The 23,782-nt window shown below is 42.4% G+C and overlaps 2 protein-coding genes across 9 annotated transcripts in view; one reads left to right on the top strand and one right to left on the bottom strand.

Moving 5' to 3' along the window:
* Positions 1 to 11,966, bottom strand: part of CHKA (choline kinase alpha) — a 23,152-nt gene extending 11,186 nt beyond the window's left edge. The window contains exons 1-3 of one of the 4 annotated variants that reach the window (XM_055721908.1): positions 11,606 to 11,966; positions 7,612 to 7,723; positions 492 to 545 (exon numbers count right to left, since the gene is read on the bottom strand). In XM_055721908.1, coding sequence (XP_055577883.1) covers positions 492 to 545; positions 7,612 to 7,723; positions 11,606 to 11,937 — 498 coding nt within the window. In that variant the 5' untranslated portion in view covers positions 11,938 to 11,966. Of the gene's footprint in view, positions 1 to 491; positions 546 to 7,611; positions 7,724 to 11,178; positions 11,305 to 11,605 lie in introns of those variants that run through there. The other 3 variants (XM_055721910.1, XM_055721909.1, XM_055721911.1) reach the window with 3 other exon arrangements.
* LOC114016815 (uncharacterized) lies at positions 11,774 to 23,782 on the top strand. 5 transcript variants are annotated; one of them, XM_055721913.1, is made up of 5 exons: positions 12,466 to 12,594; positions 12,728 to 15,009; positions 17,609 to 17,715; positions 17,943 to 18,036; positions 23,134 to 23,782. In XM_055721913.1, exons 2-5 carry the CDS (start codon positions 14,899 to 14,901, stop codon positions 23,398 to 23,400), a joined length of 579 nt encoding a protein of 192 aa, XP_055577888.1. In that variant the 5' UTR covers positions 12,466 to 12,594; positions 12,728 to 14,898; the 3' UTR covers positions 23,401 to 23,782. The 5 variants fall into 5 exon arrangements, 1 of the variants encoding a protein (XP_055577888.1); XR_008734110.1 differs by having other exon boundaries at positions 12,257 to 12,594; positions 12,728 to 12,960; positions 13,088 to 18,036; XR_008734108.1 differs by lacking the exon at positions 12,466 to 12,594 and adding an exon at positions 11,774 to 11,904 and having other exon boundaries at positions 12,728 to 18,036.

The raw sequence follows: 23,782 nt of genomic DNA, 5'->3' as shown, positions 1-23,782 counted from the left end.
ATGGTTCCAAATGCAAAAACTTTGAAGTTCGCAGAACACAGATAATCTAAGAACAATGCTAATCAGAAACACCTCATATTCAAGAGGAAGTTCTCTCCAGCTTCACATACTTTCCTCAGAGAAGTTCATCACTGTATTATAAAATAGGGATTAGCTAAAGCAGAGTACTGGTCTTCCTCTACTAAGGGAAGAGGAGCCTAGTATTCAAAACAGCAGTACTGATACCAATGTTAGAAATGGTAAGAAACCATTGAGGGTAGAACTGGGGAGTGTTTCTTGTTAAGGTGGAATGCTTAAATCTTTCCAAACTGTGTATAGATGTCCACACATTATAATGTTACTTCTATAAGCAAGTAAGATTTCTTTATTACTGTTTACAGTTTCTGGAAGTACAGCCCAGATACCAGGTGGAATAACTGCTTGTTTAGAAGCAGGATAACCACATTTATCACCTATAGAATTCTGCGAAATAAGGACATTCAATTACTCACTTGCAAGTCATTTTCCTTCTGAGACTGTACAGACTCTCCTTTGTTACAGGACCTCTATGAATGAGAAAAAGCAAACACAATGAGAAGATGAAATTTAACATGATTAACCTGCAACCACCAGAACAAAGGGAGTAGAAGTGCCAACTACAATTAACTAGATGTCTCAACACTGTCTTGATCTGTGACAGCTACAGCACTAGTATCCATCTGACCTCTGACCACCGCACTATTTCAACAACTCCAAAGTCTTTCAAAAGGATGTGCCACTGAGACCAAGCCACTCCCGTAAATAGCCTGAAAGGTGATTTTCAGGTATGTTTTTATTGCTTCCCAGTATTTCAAAACAAGGTTTCAATGTATCATAAGCTTAGAGGAACATTTTTATTTTTAATTGAGGTAACTAAGTCCCTCTGCACAACATCTAGGATGATACTCTGCTTGCAGCTAAAGCACTTGAGACACATTACAGAGATGACATAAAAGCCTTAGAAGGACTACTAGAAGAGGCACATGATGAAGCTTGCAAAGCACTTGCTTTTTTCTATTACCTTATTTTCCAAATTTCTTGTGACTAAATTTCCTTGGAGTATCTGCCTAGGCTATACGTACTATGTACCACTGGCCACACAAATTCAAGATTTCTCTTCAAATGAAATGCCCACATAAGCTAAGGGTGTCTCAGAACTGCAGTATACTAGCAAAACTTTAACGAATTCCATGCATAATGTATTGTGCTTGGATCATGAACAGTCATTACAAAGCAGTTTCAAGAGTATCAAACCATACCCTCAGCAAGTGAGCTCTCAATGGCACATGCTTTTAATAGAGCTGCACATTTAAAATTTTAAGATGTAGTAAAAACCTTGTCCTTTAAAGGGCTTGAAGGTAAGGAGAAGAGAAAGCAAATATTTGCTTAGAATTAGCGACAGTTTGTGGCTGCCATTTATGTTGCAATTCCACCGTTGACTGTTTAAACCAGACTAGCTTTAGAGGCCCATAAAGGTAGCCTGCATCTCCACCTTCTGAACAAAAACATTTGATTCATAGAACCATGTGCATACCTTTCTGTTCCACAGCTCTAACATGTCCAAAACAAGGGTGGAAATATGAACTTAATGGAATACAGTTAAGCAACACCAGCTCCCTTAAGTACAATACAACAAGCTAATGATTTACACAAGCTATGCAGTTACAATATTTCAGAAGCTATAGAAGAAGTATAGTTAACATGAATCGATGGTCTTTCAGCAAGTACTTCCCATTCCACTAGGATAATAAGTTTAAAACAAGAAAATATGAAAACTACTATTAGTTTATATTCCTTTCAAGGAAATTAATAGTGTCAAAACATATTCACTAAAGCTAAATGCGTAACTACTCAATAGTATTAAAGTCATTTACAGAGGGCTTCTCTGAACAAGCATGTCCTACATCATTACCACTTACAGATTTTTCTTGAACAGTCAGAAAGTTACTCACCATCCAGGAGTCTTTCCTGATTAATGGTGCTCTCAGAATGGTTCAGTTCATCAGAAGGTAAGCAGATTGGGCTTTTCCCTAGAACCTGAACCGGCATCCACTTTCTGTAAGTCATACTGTATAAAGAGCTAGCCAGTTCTAAGAGTCCACCTCAAATTAATGTCGGAGATAGCCTAATGGCATCTACTGTGCCATCAGAAAGACAGTTAGGGATGTGTACTGCAGAGTCATCAGAAAAGGAGACTCCTCTGGCATCCCTTCCTCTTTTCTGTTCCCTCAGCATGGAGCATTAGTGTCCAGAGGAAAATGAATACAAAGTAATTTGTTAAATAACTTGCAAATATGAATGGGAGCTTGGAGAGGATCAGTCTTCACAAGTGGCCATATACTCAGCCTAGAATTAGGGAAGTCTCCAGGTCACGTGGTCAAGGAGAATGAAGCAAGCAGGATGCAGTTTTACATAACAGAAGTTTAAGAGTTTAACTCCAAGATGTTAAAGTGGAAGGATTTGATTGTTTTCTGACTGAACAATCACCTATGAGAACAGTGGTTCAAAGCAAAGCATCTCACACAGTGAGGTGTTTGATGTACATATTTAGTTCATGTGTTCTTGGCTAAACTGATCACAACTTCAGTTTTTCCATAAACTAACAGCTTTTTCCAACTTAGGCCCAATTCTGGAAGCCATTTACTTCAATAGCAGTGAGGCTATTTTAATTACAACAGTAAGAGCATGACTGAATAACTGCTGCAGGTTTTTAATCACTCCCTCTATATGGAGGCATTAACTAGAACTGGACCATGTGTTCTAAGCCTTTAAGATTTCTTTACAATATTTCTTCAGTGATGCTTTTATTGTGGGAAGGTTTATTCTCCAAGCAGATTAAGAAAGCTCACTACAATTTTAGTAAGGGAGGACAGCTGTATGGACAGAGATGACTGAAGTTAAGAATCTACTTTGTGATCATATGAACTGATTTTAAGGCAGGAAGCTTCAGGTACAAGACTGAAGTCCTAAGATGGCAGACATTGCACATTATCTGATCTGTGATCAGAAAATGACCAGACAGTGTTTATACATCTGGTAGTTTAACATAGAAAATTGAGTTCATCACCATTTTCTCCCTAACACCCCAAATTTATTTTTCTTGTACCTGCAAGATGAGCTCTGTATCAGAAGTCCCAAATGATGCTTGACAGAATTCTGTCTAGAGGAGGAACTTGCAAACTTTCCCCCCCCCAGATAACCCTTAGCTCTGCCCACAAATTTATATCTTCCATTGTAACTCCATTTTTTCGAGTTTACTCAGCTTTAGTAGTTTTCAAGACTTCAAAATACTAAAATACACTTTGATTTAGACAAATCAAGGAATTACAACATTACAAGGAACTGCCTGAGAGGTTAGAAGCAGCCTACGCAGGGGAAACTTCTCAATTCTAGAAGCTGTTGGAAGACATCAATTTGAACTTCAGGGTATGGGAACAAACAGTTTTGGATTCAGCGATAACTATTTCTGCTTCTAAGAATCTGCTGTTGATCACTGATCCCTGCCAGAGCTGAAGGAACTGCTACTAATTTGCTGAAGTCCTAGAATCTAGCATGTGAAGAATAATTTCCAGTTCAAGCCCTACAAAAGCCACAAAGACATCTCTAATCCTCTTCATTTCAAGTTACCATTCTCTTATGAGGGAGCAGAGGAAAGGAAGGGGCAGTACTTTGGTATTTTGTTATTGCTGTAAACATTCAGATGCACAGACAGTAGCTGGTGCTACTTAAGCCTTATTTTTAAACAATGAAATCCAGTACTGAAGAAAATGAAAGCTGTAGAGAATGCTCCAACTTCAGAGATCTCATACTATACCGTGAATCGTGTCTGTCACCTGGAAACCAGAGTGCTCTAGGCACGATCGCATGGGCAAGCCTGCAGCAGAGAACACATGCATATACAACTAAAGTGGTACATTACCCCCAGAATACCCTTAACTCCACCCAACACAAATATATCCCCGTAAGAGGTGCTTGGTTTCTTTCAAGCCGTCTGCCAGTGCCAGGGATTTGTAGTTACTCCATGCTACAAACAGACATGGACACCAACAACCACAGAAGACGTTGATAATTACAGTTACACAGCAGTCTGCATTTTATTTAGTTACAAAAAATAAAAGGCAGCAAGGCAGGTATGGAAAAAGATTTACCACAGAACTGTGGCAACCATTTATACTGATTTTGCATCTGCTCACATAGAAAATTGAGAGACCAGAGAGGAACATTAGGTATACTGGTTTGGTTTTCCTCATTTATATACACTATTTTGGTTTGGCTGTTGCAAAGTAACAGAGCCCCAGTGAATCAAGAGTTCAAGGTTCTTTTGACATGTGTAAAAGAATGGGAATCAATCCCCAAGTTACCTTTTGATAGGTGAACTTCCAAGAAATTCACATTAATTTGAGCTTTTTTTTTTTTCTGTTGATGCTATCTTATGTTGAAATCCTATCAGCATTTCTAAGATGGGAGAAGTTTTGGTTGTTCTGAATTTAAGTAGAAACACTACAGCGTGATCTGCATATGAAATCCAGTCTTAAAGTCTGGATATTAAATGGCATATTGCTGGAGAACCTTTTGTTTCAGTTGTTTTAACATTGATATAGCCAACAGTTAAAGACATTTTGTCATGAGGAAGTTTTACTTTCAATGCTCCCCTTTAAATTTAGCAACTAAGCCAGAGCAAGAATAAGTGAAGCAGAGTAGGACATTTCCCTTTTTTCAATGTAGAACATATCTGCATTGTGCCTCAAACTTTTGAGTTTTAATGTGGTTAGTAATTTAACCTGTCACAAGCACAAATACTTGTCTTAAAAAAAAAAGTTCTGCTCAAGGATATACTCAAGAGAAGTCCTTGTTTTTTAAACATCCATGCCAGTGCGACCATTCATAATAATGGCCGAGCCAGCTCAGTTCATCTCCCCCCCAGCTCCCCCCAAAACAGTCATGCACACAAAAAAATTGGCTTAAACATATCAGCTATGACAGATGAAGGCACAAAGCCTTCCCTGTGTGGCAGCTTTAGCCAACTGGCATGGTTTATATTGGATGAGTTTCATGTACTGACATTTGTGTCTTCCAAGATTCATAGTAAGCAAACTGGGGCTATTTTCAAACGGCAAAAAAGGTTCCTTTAAAAAAGGTGGCTCAAAGAATTATGGTGCCAGTATTGTTCATTCTTAAGTTAGTAAGGTATCTATTTTTCACTTCTATTCAAAATTTAAGTTATGCTTGCCTTCTGTACATACAACAATTTGGTGCAGATTGCTATAGATCTACAGTATTTATACTAAAAGAATAAGAAGAGCTGATACTATCACTGTTTTATGTTCCAATTTCAACAGAAAGTAAAATGGACAAGAGTTAAAACATGCTACAAAGGCTCAAACAAACAAGTGGTAACTACTAATACCCAGTGGCAGTTACAGTTAAGTCATGGAGAATTAAGTTGCAATTTTAGCTTAAGGTCTCAAAACTTAACTTACTTAAACAGTGTCCCTTAATTTCTATAGGGCTTTAAACTTAAGTAACATTACTAAAAAATATCAAATTATTCCCTCTTAACAGGCTCATCATAAGGCTCTGCTTACGCCACCCAGAAATTCTTAAGAATCCTAAGTGAGGTTTTCAAAATACCCCAATAAAACAGTTTGCTTATATTTTAACTTGCATTTAAGGTAGAGGGGCTGGAAGAGACAAATGTTTGCCGACAAAATTGTGAACCTCAATGCAATCTGAAAGTTTTACCTTGGGACTTTCTCTGCTTACTTAACCTTTAGTGAACTGCACCAACAAGAGCAGTCATTTCACTGCCACTACGGAAATAAAGGAAGTTAGACATCTCAAAAGATCCTTCAACACCAAGAGCAGAAAGGTTAGAAAGTTATGAACACACTTTCAATTTTCAAACCGAATTAGTTCTGATTTTAGAGCCCAAAATTTTACTTTGATTTCTTCAGTGGACAGGGGCACAGAAAAGGCAAGTTTAAAAAAAAAAATCCCCGAGGGATGGGGAGGGCAACCAAATTCTAGGGTCTACTTTACTTTTCCTTTGAAATATAAGGGAAAGGGCACATTTCTTCACAGCTATTGGGCAATAAAAGTTCTACCGCTACAGCAGTTTTACAGCCCATGTTCCTACTCATGCCTCCTACATATTGTCAGCATTACATTAAAGCCGCCAATAATTCTGGAAAAAATTCTTAGCATCAACCCCAGGAGTCATTTCAAAAACAAAGTTTCTCATCACCATTTTTTTCACTTTATTTTGGTGTCTCTTCAAGCTTAAATAGTCTTCCCTTTGGTTTAACTAACTTCTACGCACTTTTCTTGTTTAACAGTAACTTTCCCAACACTCCTAGAGTGGTATAGCCAAGCATTTCATGCCATTTCAAACCACTGGAATCTTTTACATATTTCTGGTAAAATCTGATACCATGGGGAAAGTTAATACCTCACATAGTATAATAAAAACACTTTAAAGCCAGTTAAGCAACAGTATCCAATGAGATTTTTAATAGTAAGTCTGGTCAAGGCAGCAGAAGCAGGAAGAATGGGCTGAAATTTCAGGAAGAGTCAATCTCCTGCAGGTATTGGATCAGTTATTCAGAGCAAGTGACTGAGTACTGGAAAATACCAAATTAATGGATAATAAAACCAGACCCTCTAAGTCAAATAGAAGCAACTGCCAACATCCAAATGTAGTTTTATGAAGCTGCAATTTTTCATAAGGTTAAAAGACTTATGATTATTTACAACATAATTAATTGTCTAGCAGAAATGGGCAAGAGACGATCTGCTGTACAGTCCTATGATAACAGCCTGCAAGCTTTAGAAGAGATCACCTTTACAAAATATTCTTTATGTTAAACCTTACAATTTGAAACAGATTTGCCAACCACTTCTCTTAAGGTTTGACAAATTCAAGTGCTACTTACGTTTTATTAACCAAATAAAAGAAAAGTAACATTAGAAGAGTTCGACAAGCATCTGGTTAAGCTTCTATGCCAGCTACAAGGCATATCACATTTAGGAAAGCATGTTTTGGAATGAGATGGCTGTACAGTATTGACGTTTGTATTTCATTTTTATTCTAACACTATAGATCAAATTTTTCAGCAACACAATTACCCGCAAGATCTAATAATATGCTTGAGCACTGTACAAGTCTGACAAAACCTTCAGCTTTTACATCCAAGATTCGTAAGTGCTACCAAGATTAAAGTTAAGCAGTTTAGTCTCTTCAATCTTGCTAGTTATGCCAAAGCCCTACATACTGTACAGAAGCAAACTTTTCTGAAACACCACAGTCCAAACTTAACACCATAAACAAAACATTACTGATCAAACAGACAGCAAATGAGCCTTCAGCTGATACATGCCAGTCAGGATCTGTATAGAAAGGAGTGCAAGTTCTAGACAGTAACAAACTATAAACAGAACTGCCTTAAGCTAACAACCTACCCCACTACCACTAAAACACATTCCCAAAAGGATAAAGCAGCACACACTTGCAGTGTGTCACAAATGAAGATCTCCAAACATATTACAATTAAGCAACGGTAACCCACCCACTCCCAAAGCACTCTCCATACTCACCATCTGCAGGATTGCACCGTATAAGCGCAGGAGAACTTTCCGTGGTTCATCTGCAACTGTCTCAATGGTATCAGGCAGTGAGCACTGAAACAGCATGTTGCTGAGGCCACCTCTATCAAGAGAAAGGTCAGTTTATCAACCAACTTGGATGAGCATACACATTTCGTTTTCTAGAACTCAGAGGCACACTAATCATCTTTTTACTATGATTAACTGATCTATTCCTAACATGAGATTTTTCCAACAGTACCAATAACTCCTAACAAAAACCTTCAATAAAAAAGTTGGCAGCTTCATACTTAATGTATGACTCACCATCAAGATCTACTGATCCAAGTTACAGCTCAAGCTACAAAGAAACTGAAGTAAAATGTAACAGGCAACTAAGATAAGATGCAGATTTCTGTTAATTATTTTCAGAACTTCTAGAAAGTGATGCTGGAGTTCTGTCAGATATACTTGGTTGCACAAACAAGACAGCAAAATAAGCTTAAAACCATGCAGTGAGTACAAAAACCCTAAGTTTGAGTTAAGAGCTAGTACCACTGCGATGGCAGCTCCAAAGATTCGCCACAAATATTTAACCTGAACACCTATGCCACAGCACCACTGACGATAAAGTCTTATGCTGTCATTCTTGGGCACTCATTTTCAATTTTGAGTTTTACAATTAAAGCAGTTCTTCATTTTAAAGAAAGTGCTCATGCATTTGTCAAAACTGAAGTCACCTTCAGAATCTTACATGGTAAGACACAAACTAGGGAGTCCTAGCTTCAATCGTTTAGGGCATAAGCCTGAACTTATATAAATAGGCATGCTGACTTTTCATATAATTACTGTTTTACAAGGGTGTTCTTACAGGAAAAAGTGACAGCATTTGTCTCCTACAGGTTTATCAAGCTAGGTAGATACTAGATGACGGAAGCTAAGTTTCTTACTTCTACCAGCCCACTAACACCACCGTCTACTCAGCCCACATTTTCTTTACTACATTGTCTTTCTGCACCCTCTTCATTATCAGTATCTTCATTAATAAGTTCTCAGTTTTCCCTTCTGCAATAGGTTTTACATATTACCTCTTTTCCTACTATAAGAGGAAAAAGTACTGAAACTTGATTTGCGAAACAGAAATGCAAATCAGCACTACTGAAAAAACCTGTCTCTCTCTCCATTAAAGAAAGGCCTTTCAAAACCAGATACAATCCAAATACAGTAGCTAGCAGTAAAGGGATGAAGTAGCACAAACTTAAAAAGTAAGCAATTTTACTTGTAGCATGCTACATAACTTACTGCAGTAATGCTAGAATTTAAATAGCAGTACTCCATGTTGTGATTTCCTTCATGAATTAATGCAGTTTTTCTTAACACCTAAAACATAAGTATATAATGTTACCTTGCAGTGAGCTTTGATTCCAGGAATCCATGGCAGATCCAAACTGCAGTAGCCAAAATGCAGTTCTCAGCCCTAACCTGACACTCCTCTCTATGCTTTTTTAAATATTTTTCTGAGTTCTCTTACAACTCAGTGGGGAAACAGCAAAGACTTTCCAGAGAAAAAGGCTACCACGAAGTAGACAATCTGTATGTATGTACTAGGAGATGATACACAGAAGAAGGGCCGGCCTACATATCCAAATTCAACCACTGAAGAAAAAAAAGAAATCTCAAGAAAATCGGGTGAAACAGCAGTTGCACAATATGTTCAAGAGACAGAAGAAAACCAGGTGGCTTGGCAGGCATCCAAAGAAGGATGTTTAGAGACAAGAGATATGAAGTAACTTTGAACCATGAAGGTGAACAGGTAGGGGGAAACAAAAATGACAGATGGAAAGGATATCAAACAAAGAGCAACACCAGACTATTCAGATGCAATCAGAACACTGGTTAGTTATACCAGCTACATTTCTGGCTTCATTTAAACTGCGCTAGACAGTTTTTAAAAAAAAAAATACCACCTTTTCTAAGCCTCTGATTTAGACTTTGGTGAAAATATCTACACTTAAACACATTGAAATTCACTTTACAAAAAATACTGGACTAGAGCTGGTACAGTTATGTTACTTATTTAAACACACGCTCAGCCTGCATACAGTGCAGGGAAGTCCAGAAACCCTTCTTTTTTATACCTCTCCAGCCAAACAGCAGTGTCTTACTGAGGCTGAACAGAAATTTCACTATAGTTTTACACACTTAAAGTTTGAAGCATTACCTTTAATCAAGAAAACCCTACAGGAGCCCAACAAAAGGAACTGTTTTCCTGGAAGGTCAGTAGACTCAGCAGCTTGTTGAATGGTCAAAAGGGCATATCTCACACAGATAAAGCTACCCAGTAGTCTACTGGTACAGATTATTACTTAGAGGTAAGTCCTTCCAAAAGGGTCACCTATTTTCAGAGCTTCCCATAGCTTTCCCCAAACCACAGCAGTTAGATGTGCTTATACACTTGCATTCCGATTAATTACAAATCTACTTTTTGCTCGCAAACAATAAGGCCTGGACCCCCTCACCCTATGACAGCAGGTACCTAACAGCTGTTCCTGAACATGATGTGTACCAACACCATGAAAACAGCAATACTGACAGACACCCTGGAGAACACACACCACGTGCCTGACTTTTGTGAAACTACAATTAGCAAACCAGTATGATGCATTCACTGTAGATAAAAGCAAAGAGAAGACTTTTGCCAAAATAAATGCAACTGTCAATTAGCATGGTTTTATGTGTTAAGTTTCAGCCCATCCTCTCCTCTTCCCAATCTGGAAACCATCAAGCCATCCTGAAGTGGTGTCTCACAGGGGAAGTTTCCAAGAAATTCAAGAATAACTGCCCTAAAACCCAACGCTTTAGAAAGTAAGTACCAAAGTCAGCAGTACACAGTAAGGATGAATAATGAATTAAGCAAGTCAGATTACAAGCATATTATCAGACCAGTCTACTGTCTAGGATCCGTATTGGTCTTCTGAAAATTATCTCCCTTCATAAACTTACTATGATCACGTCAAGGGAGGAGAAAGTATCTAAAAAGACAAATACTATCTGCTCTGGCTTTCAGCGAGTTGCTCTTTTGTTAACAAGGCTTTTAAAATATATTTAGAAATGAGCACCATGGGTTTTGATTATACTCCGGCATATCAGAGCTTTGTCAACAGTTTATGCCCTAACTGGGGGTAGATTCACATGTATTTTGTGCATCAACAAAAAGAGAAACACTGGAAAAAAGGAAACTCAGGACTGAGGGAGAAGCTGACAGCCATATCCTTTGAAACTGTACGGGACTACAGTTAATCAGGTAGAATGATCACTAGGACAATAGACAAGCAATCCGTAAAAATGCAACTCTGGACTAACATCGGTTTAACTAGCATATAGGGCTCATATAAAAAACCCCTGATCTCAAACACGTTACGGAGGGCTTCTAGAACATCCCCAATTTACATATTCCTGCTGCCAACGCGCTGAGTCACAAGCACTTGTTACTATATATACGAAAAGATGACTCACGTCATCGATACACCGCATCTACCTGCTAACCCCGCGCTCCGGGACCCCCGCGCCCGCACTTACCTCAGGCGGCGGCCCCGGCCCGCTCCATCGCTCCCACCGCCGGGCTCCGGGCTCCTCCCCCGGCGCAGGGCGGCCCCGCACCACCGCCCCCCGCCCGGGAGGGCCTGACGCAGCCGGCACCGGGCCCTGCCGCCCCCCAAGCCCTGCGCCCCTCTCACGGGCCCTGACACCTCCCCCCCCCCCCCCCCCCCGAGGCCCCGCGCCCTCCTCACGGGCCCCCCCGCCTCAGAGAGCGCGGCCGCTCCCCACGCGGTAACCAGCCTCCCCCCCTCGAAAAATAAATTTAGCAAGGATTTTTTTATAATGATTATTATTACTAATTTAGGAGTAAAAGAGGAAGAGCCTCACCCCCCGCCCCTCCTCCGCCAGGAGGCGGCTCGCACTCCCCCGCCCCGCCCGCTCCCAGCGGGGCCCCCCCAGCGCTGACCTGATGGGGCTGATGCGCAGCTGCTCCTCCCGCAGCCCCCGCCAGGCGCCGGGCAGGAACTCCTTACACCACAGATACGCCCTGCGCCGCGTCCGGGGGTCGAGCGGCGGCTCCTCCTCAGGCGGCGGCAGCAGCAGCGCGGAGGGCGGGGTCGAGGCGCCCCCGCCTCTGCTCGCCGCCACGGGGTCTTTCCCCTCGGGGTCAGCGTGAGCCAGCGGAGAGGGGGGCTGCCCAGCGGCGGGGAGGACGACGCCGCCCCCGCCGGAACTGCAGCCCAGGAGGAGCCCGAGCGGGGAAGGGTCGGTCTCGCCGTTACAGAACTTGGTTTTCATAGCGTGAGGCGGGCGGGCCAGAGGGCGACGGCGGCGCGGAGGGGGCGCGGCGGCCGTTAAGACGGAGAGCGAACGAGCGAGCGGGCGGGCGCGACAACTGGGCGCGCTCCCCCACCTCACGCACGTCCTTCCGCAGCGAGCGCCAGCGGCGAGTGAGCGGCGCGCTCGCTCCCGGCCCCCCCCCTTTTTATAGACAGCGCGACACGCGGGCCCGCTTGCCTCACGCTTTTTCCCTCTGTCCTGATTGGCTGCCGGGTCCAGCCTGGGGAGGGGGAGAAGCTGCGAGGCGAGTGCGAGGAGAGCGCGCGCGCCTTCGCCCAGCCCCCGGAGAGCCCCGCTGATTGGTGGGCGAGGCAGCACGAGGCGCTCGCTCGGCCTGTCACGGGCCGCCCCCTGGGAAAGGAGCGAGCCGATTGGCTCGTCGTCCCGGTTGTCGCGGTAACCGGCGCGCGCAGCCGGGGGGGGGCGCAGCGCGAGGTGACCCCACCCCTCCTGTGAGTCGCCGCGGCGCTCCCTCTTCCCGCCCGCCCCGCTCCGTCCCCTCAGGCCCCGCTGCCCCTTCCCGCCGCGCCCGCCCCGTTACATCCCCTCCGTGCCTGCCGCTCCAGCCTGAGGAGAATTTAACGGGAGAGTTCGTGGTGGGGGTCTGAGCCGGAGGTGAGCACTGAGGACAGGGGAAGGAAGCGGGTCGGGCAGGGTGCGGGTCACGTCACGCCGTGTTGTGCGGTGGAGCTGCCTTGGTTGGTGTCTTTGGTTATATGGTGTTTTAACTGAGCTTGTTCTCCCTTAGGGTTGGCCGTGCCGACGCTTCGTAACGTGCCCGTGTCATTCATTCCCATGACTTGCCATGAAAACGTGGGAAATCTCTGTGCTGTACAAAGTGGATTACACCAATCAATAATATGTTTATTTAAACTCTGCTTCTTATGGAAAGTTACTGAGTTATTGTGTGTGAGGGCTGGTTCATGTCTATATGGTAAACTGCTCTCTTGGCTCAGAAGAAAATCATACCTGAACTGAAAGGTAAGCTACAAGAAGAAAAATTTCCACATGCAGTGCTACAAAATTGATTTTCTTTGTTAGTTTTGGCTGTGGAAAGGCATTCTCGTGTTACGGGAAACATCAGCACCTGCCTTCCGGTCCTTCGCAGCACTGTGAGAAGTGCCGGAGCGGTGGTGTCAGAGCCAGCTGGAAGGAGCCACAGCTTTCCTGGCCCTCCTGCAGCCAGAGGGGACCAGAATGTTGCCTGATGTGTTACACCATTTCGTCATAACTGAACAGTAAAGGAACAAATGACTTTTGAACTACCTTTGCCCTTCCTGACTTTTTTCCTCCTTTGGCTGTTCTCCCTTGATGGTCTTTTACTGTGTATAGGGGAAGCTTGTGGGCTTTTTTAATAATAGTTGCCATTATTGCAGTGATCATTAAAGCTGGGGATTGCTGGGTTGCGAGGGGACTTCCTGATACAATCCTTCCCTCATCCCTCCCCAAACTGTTTCACTGCATCAGCTGTTCCCTGGTTTTGTCTGCACACTTTGGCACTCCAGTGCTGGGAAAACCCCAAATAGCCCAGGTATTTTCTGAGAAGTGGCAGCAAAGCTCCAGAACTGGCTTCAGAACCACTTTGTGCTGGCAGAGCAGCTTCAGCACAACCAAAACTGTCATGGCTGAGGCATACCAGACCCTAATTTAGAGGAAGAGTGATGTATGAGTTAGGGGTGCCAAACTGGAACAGAACAGACAAAATATCTCTTTTCTGCCCTTTGTGCCTCACCTCTTCATTTACGAAATAAAGTCCTTTAATCCGAGTACACATTAGGATGCTGGAGAGGGGGCATGCAGTGGCTGCTGAAGTTGGCAACACGGGGCTGTGGAGAACACCTTCCTTTTACAGGTCCTTGCTGAAATACCTGACATCATCACTGATGTTGAATAGCCAAACACCAAAAAACAGTTCTACGGATGGAAAGCTCATTCTGCCACAAATGCTGATGATGCCTCTATGTCTAGGAAGAAGTGGTAAAAATACCAGAAAAATTTGCCTTTCAAACTGGCCCTTCTGTTTCCAAGTGCTTGAGCTTCACACTACTTTGTCATCGCATAAGTAACAGACTTTTCCCTAATTAATTTGACTGATTTTTTTTCTAGATTGCTATCAGTGTGGAAAGAGAAGGCAGAAACGTCAGAGAAATAAAAGATTTGGTTTTCTTGGGTAGAGAGAATTCTATCCTCTTCTACTAGACAAGAAAGCTCCAACTCACTGATACTGGCCATTTCAATGACATTTGTCCATACCAAGTCATAAGCTTTGCTTCAAAACCTTAAATAATGTCTTTCAAAGCCTCAGAGAATTTAGAAGGAGATAGGAAATTATGTTTCTATTTGTTTTATATCCTTTTGATTACAACTTTCATAGTGTCAGTCTAGCTTGGGTTTCAGTCCTGTAATGAATTCTGTGTTGATAAGTATCTTCAATCCATATGAAGCCCATACACATACTTCCTTTAGAAGTTTGTTCTGCTCATTACATCATTTGTTGTTTTAACAGCTTATTAGTAGTTAGTAACTCATTGTAATGTATTGTTGAGTTTACAAGAAGGGTGTAACTCACTTGAAAACTGTTCAGAGTGTTTTACAACAAACACGGTCTGTCTTCTGGGGAACCTCAAGCACATACAGTGCAATGAAGGTGAGAACAGAGCGGTAGAGGAACTCATGACAGAAATAGAGGTGAGTGTAATCATAAGGGCTTGGCTGCAGGTTTATTTGATATGAAGGCATATCAATGTTACTTGCCCAAATTATTTTTCTTTTATTATTCCCAGAAAGTAAACGTTGGTTAGGGAATTAATTATTAGTTAAGAGGACTTTCGTCTTTAACTTGTGGGTAATAGTTCTTTCAGCCACGTTATCCCGCAATTGTGCATTTCAAATGTGGTTGATTCGAATGGGCAGGAAGCCATGTGGCAGCAATGGCGTGAACTTGGTCTTCTTGAAAGCCTACGCAGCAATGCCAGAGATGAATGGTCTGAAGGCATGACGCAAACCCCAGCAGAGTATGTGGGAGGACAGGTACTGCTTTCACTAAAGGTGAAAATAAAATAATTTTCTGCTCTTACCTAAGAACTTCCCTGGTTTGGCTCAAAGCGTGCAGGAGGAGCAACACCGGAGAAATTTACACTGCCTTTCTTCATGCAGTGTATTTTAAATGGATAAACAGAGAGAGAGGTTCTCATTGTAGTGCTACTAAGGTGGTACTTGTAAGTTTCAAGTCCACATTCAAACTGAACAATCCAAAAAAGAAGAAAACAAACCTATTTCTTGTACTTGTGTATGTGATATTTTTTTCTGCTTCTGAGGAGGAATGTATTACACTTAGACAATGCATGTAGTCAAACTCAGAAAAACTTGGGCTTCTGCTAACATCAGAATGTATTGAAACCTAAAAGGCATCAGAAAAAAAACCCTAAGAAGGGAATTCATTTCTGAATTATTGGCTCAAACACTCCAAGACTGAACAGATAGAATACTGGACTCAGACTTGAGAAACCTGATTATGTTCTCAGCAGCAGCTGAGCCTTGTTTCCATTTCTTGTGCACTAGGAGCACCTTGTTGTTAGGTAGCAATGCAATATCCTAGCCAATGGATTAGTCAATCAACCAGCCATCTCCTTAAGTAACGGAAAAAGGCAAACGTGTCTTCACGTTCCTGATGTCAGATTTTACACCATAGCAACCAAGCTGCATTAGCACATTTTTTTATAGATAGCAGACATGGGTTCTGTATCTATGTTCAATTTCTGATTCCATCTAATAGATTAATCTACTGTAGCTTCTAATAAATGAGACCCATTAAGGAGAATAATTCTTAGCTGCCTGTATCCCCTGGATAACCTAACCTGGCTTTAAAACCTGTGAAGGAAATAATGGTGAGATAAGTAGGGTTAGGGCACAGACAAAACACATAGTGACTAATTATGCTGTAAGCGAGGTACAGTCTGGACTAAGGTCCTGTTTTCTGGGGTGAGTAGAGGCTTGAGAGTTTCTGTGACCTCTGCTGTCAGTGTGGAGAAGGGAAAGGTATTCATCACAGAAATCTCCTTCCCCTCAGACAGTAAAACCCAGCTTTTTTTTTTTTTTTTGTAATTTACTTTTCCTTCAACTCCGTACCATGACCATGCAATCTTAATAATTCAGTGGCTGACCAAAATATAACGGCCAGCATGTCCACCACTTCCTTTGAAGTAACAGACATTTCTTCACCAAGTCTTGAGGAAAATTTCTACTTTTCACTGGTTCTGAATGCAGTCTCAATCACATACTCAATTGGGAGAAGGCATATTTCTCTTTTCATATATATATATTCATATAAGACAATATAACGTGAACCATTTGTTGGGTTTTTAATATGTGTGATTTACTGAAGCTTATTAGAATATTTTTTCCCATTTTTCTGTAATACTTGTGTATCTGCAGCAATGGGAATTGCAGTTGGATTGATGCATGATTTTATTCACCCACAGTTGCATTGGTGCAGTAAAAATTGCTTATTGCTCACAAAAGATCTAAGTCTAGAATTCTGACTCACAAAGCACTTAATTTTCCTTCACAAGTCTTTCTGGCTATCATGCCAAGCAGCAGCAGATTCTACTGGCAACATCAAATGCCAGCTAAGGCCAGATCTGCCACATGGCAGGGAGAGAATGGTACTTTTGTAGAAGGATGCAGATACTTATTTCAGCTGAAAGGCTTGCAGGCTTCTTAATAGTAGGTGTTGATAAACATTCTTGATGGACCGGTAGCAGGTTGCTCTTGCGTTTGTCTGTCCTATTTTTTTAAACTAGGCTCAGGCCAGAGACTTTGACACAGGAACTGTGCAGTTGTTGCAAGTATGGGTGAGAGTTCAGGGCTGTCCTTGAGTCCCTCAGCCTCTTGGCTCACCTCCTCGGCATACTGCTCATGGGGGAGCATTTTGCAATAGCAAAATACTCTCGGCCTACTTCTGCGTTCAAGTTGCTTTTGGACCAGGGAGCCTGTTTTCATTTTCCAACTCCTTGGTTTTACGTCTGGTAAAAGCCCTGATGAATTTAAAAAAAATGAGCAGCTAAGGCTGCTGTTTCTTATTCCCTGCATCAACAGCCAAAAAAATGCTACTCTGAAAGGCAGGGATTGTGAGGGTTTGAAGCTGTGTTAGCCACCTAGGCAAGATGCAGCTGCAAGACAGAGGCTGCACAGCTGTCCCCCCCTCCTCTTCCTCAGTGATAGGAAGGGTATTGGGATCGCGACAGGCAACGTTCTCCTAGATCCATGTCTCCAGCAACAATACTGCATGGAAAAATAGACAATAAACAGCCTAGAGACAATAGGGGATTGGAGTACTTCACCCAAAGCTCCCTTTGCTCATCCCTTACCAAGAGAATTTACAATGTCTTCTGTGCTTTGACCCTAAGAAAGAAAGAGAATTTCAGGACTGAATTTAGGTGGTCATACGTTAGTTTATTTTATTTCTGCATTTGTTTAGTTTCCAGCACAAAATACCAGCAAAAAAAACCAAGGTGCAGGTTTGGTTCCTGAAGTATACCTGCCAGAGCAGACAGGGTTAACAAGGGCTTAAGATGAAGGATTTACCCTAGGCACTGAGTTGGTATTTATTTGTCTCCTGTGAATGCAGGGGAAGTGTTACACCGGAGAGCAGCCCCACCAAAAGGATAATATGCTCATTCATTTGCTATGTTGGTCTAAGATAACCACAGAGACCCAGAGGTTGTACAGTGCCAGGTACTCCAAGCAGTATGGTAAGATAACAATACCTGGCTCAGGTCCCAGAGAATTACTTTTCTTGGAGTCAGACTGACCAAGCCTTTATTATATTACAAGTTACTTAATTTCTTACTCTCTACCAATTTCACCTCATTGAAGAAACCCAGCTGGGAAACTTTCTCGGGGCCTCAGAGAGAGTTAAAAATCCAGTAGGAATTAGCTAAATATTCTCTTATTTCTTTTAGAAACTCCAGCTTTGAAACTCCTGGTTGTGCGGGGTACTGTGGTGCTGTAACAGCTTCAGATGTATCTGCAACCCACAGAACAATACACCATGAGGTGAGTATCACTTTTAATACAGTCCCAGTTTTGTAATCTTTCCCATGAGTTCAGGCACTTCAACATCTGTTTTACTTTTGGACAAGCGTCAAACTCTTCTACAAACCTCTCCCAGCTCCCCCCCCCGATCCCCAGCAGAGTTCAAGAGTGCAGCCACGAAGCCTTTGTCAGACGAGATTCTTGAAGCAACCTCTCCTCCCAGCCTGGGGACTGTGCAGAAATCCCCTCGCAAGGGAGTCCTCCCAGCCTATGCTCAAAGGAGAAAACAGTTGCTATAGTAACGAGTTCTCTACCTGCACTGGATCAGCTCTCTCTTCCCTCTTAATCTTCCCTGGTTTTATTATTTCTGGGCAAGAAGCAGCTCGTCAGGTCAGAGCTGCGCTTGGTTCTGCAGGCTTTAGCAGTGTGTGGAAGGCACTGGGGGGTCCTCACCCATCAGGTGGTCCTTGCTTGCTCACTTCACCTGCTGGAGGATGTCCTGCGTGAGGGTTGTCACCACTGTTGTTTTGTGACAGAGACACCCAAGCTGCAGAGGAACAGGCCCTTTGCTTCCTCTTATTGGCCCTGGCTTGCGGCGGAGCCCTGCTGCTATCTTGCCTGAGAAAAGACCTGCCACTGGTCCGTAGGCTCACTTGCATCCTTTGCAGCCTCACCGGGATAGATTTCAGCCTGCTAGTGGAAAAAGAAACTGGATACAGTTTCTTTTCTGTGATAGCACATATTTGCAACTCTGCCTGGAATTGAAAGTGACCACATTCATCACTAAAAACACTCAGAAAGTTCTAAACCTGGCTAAATTGCATCTTTTCCAATATATCTACTTGTGGCCAGTCCTTGGGCTAATAGTTTTCTGCGTTGTGAATTCCACTGTGGGAATGCATAGCTGGGAGCCAAAGAAACTGCTGTAAGGAAGAACATGCCAGAGCCACCTCTAGCTGGTTTAGGTGTGCAACACAGGCAAATTGCCTACACAAGCTGGGGCGTGTTCCCCCGGCAGCAGGTGGACTAGCATGAGGTGGGTATGATGTGGTGACTAGGGAGGGGGGAAAAAAGCCACAGAATTAATTACCATGGATGTAATAATGGTCACTAAGAAAGGCTGTAGGGAAGCACATAGGACAAAAGCTGGTAATGCACTACAACGAGGCATCAGGCACTGTCACTGCTTGTGTTAAATGCTCAGAGCCCATACGCTGTGAAGAACCCGAGAGCATTCACTGGACATTTGCACAGACAGGGCAGGAGCAAAGCCAGTTAGAAGATTCATTCTCATGTTCATGGAGCTTCCATTAACGTAACAGTAAATGCCCTATATTTAAATACAGCAACAGTACAATACAATGCAATACAACAATAAAAAGATCCAAGGGCACATCCACACCTCGCTTGAACAACAGCCAGTAGAAAAATAAAAACGTGTGTACATTTCCAAACCCTTTCAAAATCTGTTGTTGACCCAAATAATGAAGTAGATCACAGAATAATCTTAAAGTGACTTGGACTTCACAATTGGAGTTTTTTCCTCCTCTTTTTCTCATTATGCAACAATTTGCTATGCTAGGCATGCATAGCAATGGACTAATACCAAGCTGAAATAACTGATTTGTGATGGAACTTGCAATTCCAGTATTGCTGGTCATTCAAGCATGCTGCAGTTTTTTCCTGTGTTAGGATGTAAGAGGGTGGGTTCCAGATATGGATTCCAGACATGGTAGTTTTGACTCAAACACTGATTGTACTTGAGTAATTGGCATAGTTCTTACGGCATCCTAGCAGAGTTCATCATTTAAGCCAAAGAATGGTTTCTAGCGGGTTATTTCCTCGTGTGCTGTTAAACTTCTGTCTTGGGCACAATCAGAGTAAGGAGGTGGCAGAGAGGTTTTGAATCTTTGGGGAGCCAAGCCTGCAGCAATGGCAGCCATGGGACTCTGCTGGCAGAGCCTGAGCCAAGATACATGTTCTAGGCAACAGCTTCGTCTATCCACCTCAGTCAGACACATGTTCCTTCCCAGTGATAACAACTAGCAGCTGGAGGTTAAAGAAGGTCTTTACATGTTTCCAAATACGCAGCAGTATGATTATTCATGGGGCACTGCCTGCCAAAGTGGTCACTGGACTTGGAGCATACACGTGCTGAAGGGCAGACAGGGTAAATACAGGAAGATCAGAAGAGTAAAGTTACAGCATTATAGGGTGCTGGCTGTGTTCTTCCTGGTGTACACACACACAGAGACACGCTGATTTTCAAATGTTCTAGCCTAAAACCTAGAAAACTATAGGTCTTGTCAGTTTTACACAGACACTGAGGATTTCTTAGCCTGTATGAAGAGTTTTAACTCATTTCCATTTATAGAAGGAAACATCGCTCTAAATTTCCTGTGATGCTTCATTTCATTTTTTAAAAAAACACTCTTCCAAAAAATCAAACAGCGTTTGCAAACTTAGTCCTTTGCCCTAGTATCTTTGACTAACAATATCTAGTTATTGTACAGGTCTTTAGATATACAATAATATTTTTATTGCCATATTGGCATAAAATGAGTGGAGTGGATTTTTCTGTGAAACACTCCACATCATCCAGATAAATGGCCTTCATTCAGAAGCAGTCATTAATAATGCCTGGGAGGCGAGGGTAACTTTATAGATAGCCAAAACGATTTCGTGATATACCTAAATTTCAAAGCTGCAGGCTGGTTTTTGACCCCAGAATTAAGCTCACTGTTAGTTGCTACTGGAATAATGTTGGACGCTATGGAGTTTTTAACTGTGGTATTTTGTGATTAACTAATTTAATCCTACTTTGTTTCCACTCTGACAGAGGAATAACACAATTTCTCGTGACAACTAGAAAACTGTCACCAAGCAATTAATCCAGATTAGAAATCGTCTGAAAACAGGATGAAACCCATTGCCTCTTTAACTGGAGCATGTTGTACTCCATTACAGGTGTTTAATAGATTTATGAATTAAATACAATATGATATAATGAATTTCTCCTTTCCATTCTGATGATAACTTGTGCCAACTGAATTTACAAATCTGGCTTGTTATGTATTAACCAGTCATCTGGGAATCTGATTGAGTAACACAGCAGTTGTTGCAATACCAAGACTCCCACATAAATCATGCCTGAGTCCTAAGTAAATATTAGTTCAAATACTGATTCACATGAGAGATACGACTGCAGTTTAAGAGGTTACAGGTGCCGGCTGAACTACTTTAGAGAGGACCACTCCCTCTGCGTTCACTTCAGATTCACATCAAAGTGCTCACTTCACTTTGAATTAATGGGAACACAGCATTTCCCTTCACTTTTGATATTGACACTATATCAGAACCTATTTTTGATGCTCTAAATCAAAGGTATCACAGCATGTGTAAATACTAAGTTATTCAGTTATTTACACTCCAGATAGGTGTAACATCTGGAGGGGACTGAGACATAAGAATTTATTTTTTATGGGGCACTGAAAGCAGGGGGAGAGGGAGGCACATAGCTTTTTTCCTGACATATAGATGCTATAACAACTGCTACCCAAAAATCAAGAAGAAGGAATATGAGATGAAGGACACATTCAACAACAAAATGAAAAGCTATCTTCCACATTTCCACACTAAATAGTAATCTGTCGTCAGTTGTAGGAAGCTCAAGGGAAAAGGAGTGCTCCATCCCGTTTGTTTCCACACTAACAAAAGGTATCGTGAGACACATCTACACTAGCAATCTGCTCTTCTGTTGCAATATAGATATCTCCTTTGCTTAGCCTTGAATCCCAATTGTTCTGAGCAGGGCCAGCACAGATCCTTCTGGATACATTTCACAGTTACAGATCTAAACAAGAATGAGTTTCCCCAAAATCTCCAGGGCACTTCTGTCTTAGCAAGTCCTAAGCCAGCAACCAGAGAAAAGCACGTGTATGCTCCATTCCAAGCAGTCTGAATAAGTGGACTGTGAATAACACAAGCCAGCTGCTCCAGATCTCCAAGTCATGTGGATATTCGTTTTTAAGAGTGGCTCTGCAATTGCTATATTCACTAAGCAAATTGTTAAGGAAAAAGCTTACATCATAGGAATGAAGTTCCTGTTTTGAGTAATTTAAGTTTACATCAAAAGAGCTCAACCTTTTAAATGTAGGAAGCCTGGCATAGCTTTATCTCTTAGATTAGTTCATTGCTTTTGTTTCTTAAAGGCACAGAAAATAGATCTATACATTATCTTAGCTTTCAGAGTAACACTGTTTTCTTAATAATATTTGTAAGAGAAGTGGTTGGAATCAAAGCTTAGAGGATCACACCACATAAATCACAAAAGCTTGATAGTAAAAACCAATACCTAACTGGTCACTGAATGCAGAGTAATTAGAAACATAGAATATCCTGAGTTGGGTAGGACCCACGAGGATCATTGAGTCCAACTTCTGAGTGCACACAGGGGAGTCCAACTTCTGAGTGCACACAGGGCAACCTAGAAGTTAAACCATATATCTACAAAGCATTGTCCAAATGCTTCTTAAACACTGACAGGCTTGCTGCCATGACCACTTCCCCAGGGAGCTCGTTCCCATGCTTGACCACCTACCCCCTCAGTGAAGAACTTTTTCCTAATACCCAATTAGCCCAGCAAAATGTTCCCCAAGTGACACCTTTATTACAATATGCTCTCCACAATGCACGTGCAGAAAATCACTGTTCTTTGAACTGTTCTCTGCACAAACTCTCCTTGCCACGGACACATCCCGTGCATGCACAACTGAACTCTTTTGGCCTGCAGTATCTGCTGTGGTTAAGGCTTCCTATGCTCCATGGAATGGAGGAGAGAGTGAACTCAGTTATCTCCCCATTCCTTCTAATTGTCTATAGCTGTGGGACAAAATCCCCACTTGTATCATTCCTCAGCACGTTGTGCAATTTTAAACCCTTTCCTTACATACGTAGTTAGCATATTGCTCTGAATTGTGCAAGAAATTATTTTGTTCAGTGGTTGACAAACTAGTTACATCTTAAGGACTTTTTGGCTACTGCAATCTAGCTGCTGCGGCCGAAACAAACTTCTGCTGGTTCCCAACTGGTCTCTTGCCGTATTTTTTTGCCCTACAGAAGCTGCCTTGTCTGCCACAGGAATTCAGTTTGCCAGTCCTCTTCAAAACAAGCCTCCTTTTTGGGACCGGGTTTGGCCATCTGAAGATCTGCCTCAGCTTCTCTGCAGGCTCTGATATGAGCCTGGCAAATCTACGCACCCTGGAAGAGCACAGGACCTCCAGCAGCATATGGGACCTCTCTGGTGTAACTTCCAGTGGGATGCTGGGGATCTCAGCTACGCACCTCACCAAAGCGTGGCATGCCTCGCGGCCAGTCATCGGATAATGCATGCAGTGATTCATTGCTGCATCTGGGCAGGAGGAAGAGAGTTCCCACAGTACTCGTTCCTCTGCTTATTACCGTGGGATCTGCACCCCAGCTGTCTAGGAATGCTTGTGCTGCCATTTGGAGAAATGCCAGCAGCAAATTCAGCGGCAGCGAGCATCAGTTTGGGGAACCAGAGCTCTGTGGTACTCAGCAGAACAACAACTACGCTAGACGTATGCTGAAGCAACTAACTTAAGAACTACCTTCAAGAACTGCTGCTCTGAACCCCACGTGCACCTTTTCTGCCCAGAAAAAGATCTCCTCAGCCACTTTGTGATTCTAATCGCAATACTGGAGCAGAGAAAGTGTTGTAAATAAGGTGTGGTCAATTATTGTGTAA

This window comes from Falco cherrug, chromosome 10, assembly GCF_023634085.1.
Source record: "Falco cherrug isolate bFalChe1 chromosome 10, bFalChe1.pri, whole genome shotgun sequence".
NCBI classification, from domain to species: Eukaryota; Metazoa; Chordata; class Aves; order Falconiformes; family Falconidae; genus Falco; species Falco cherrug.
Note: the sequence above shows the minus strand (reverse complement) of the source record. Positions and strands in the feature narration are given on the sequence as shown.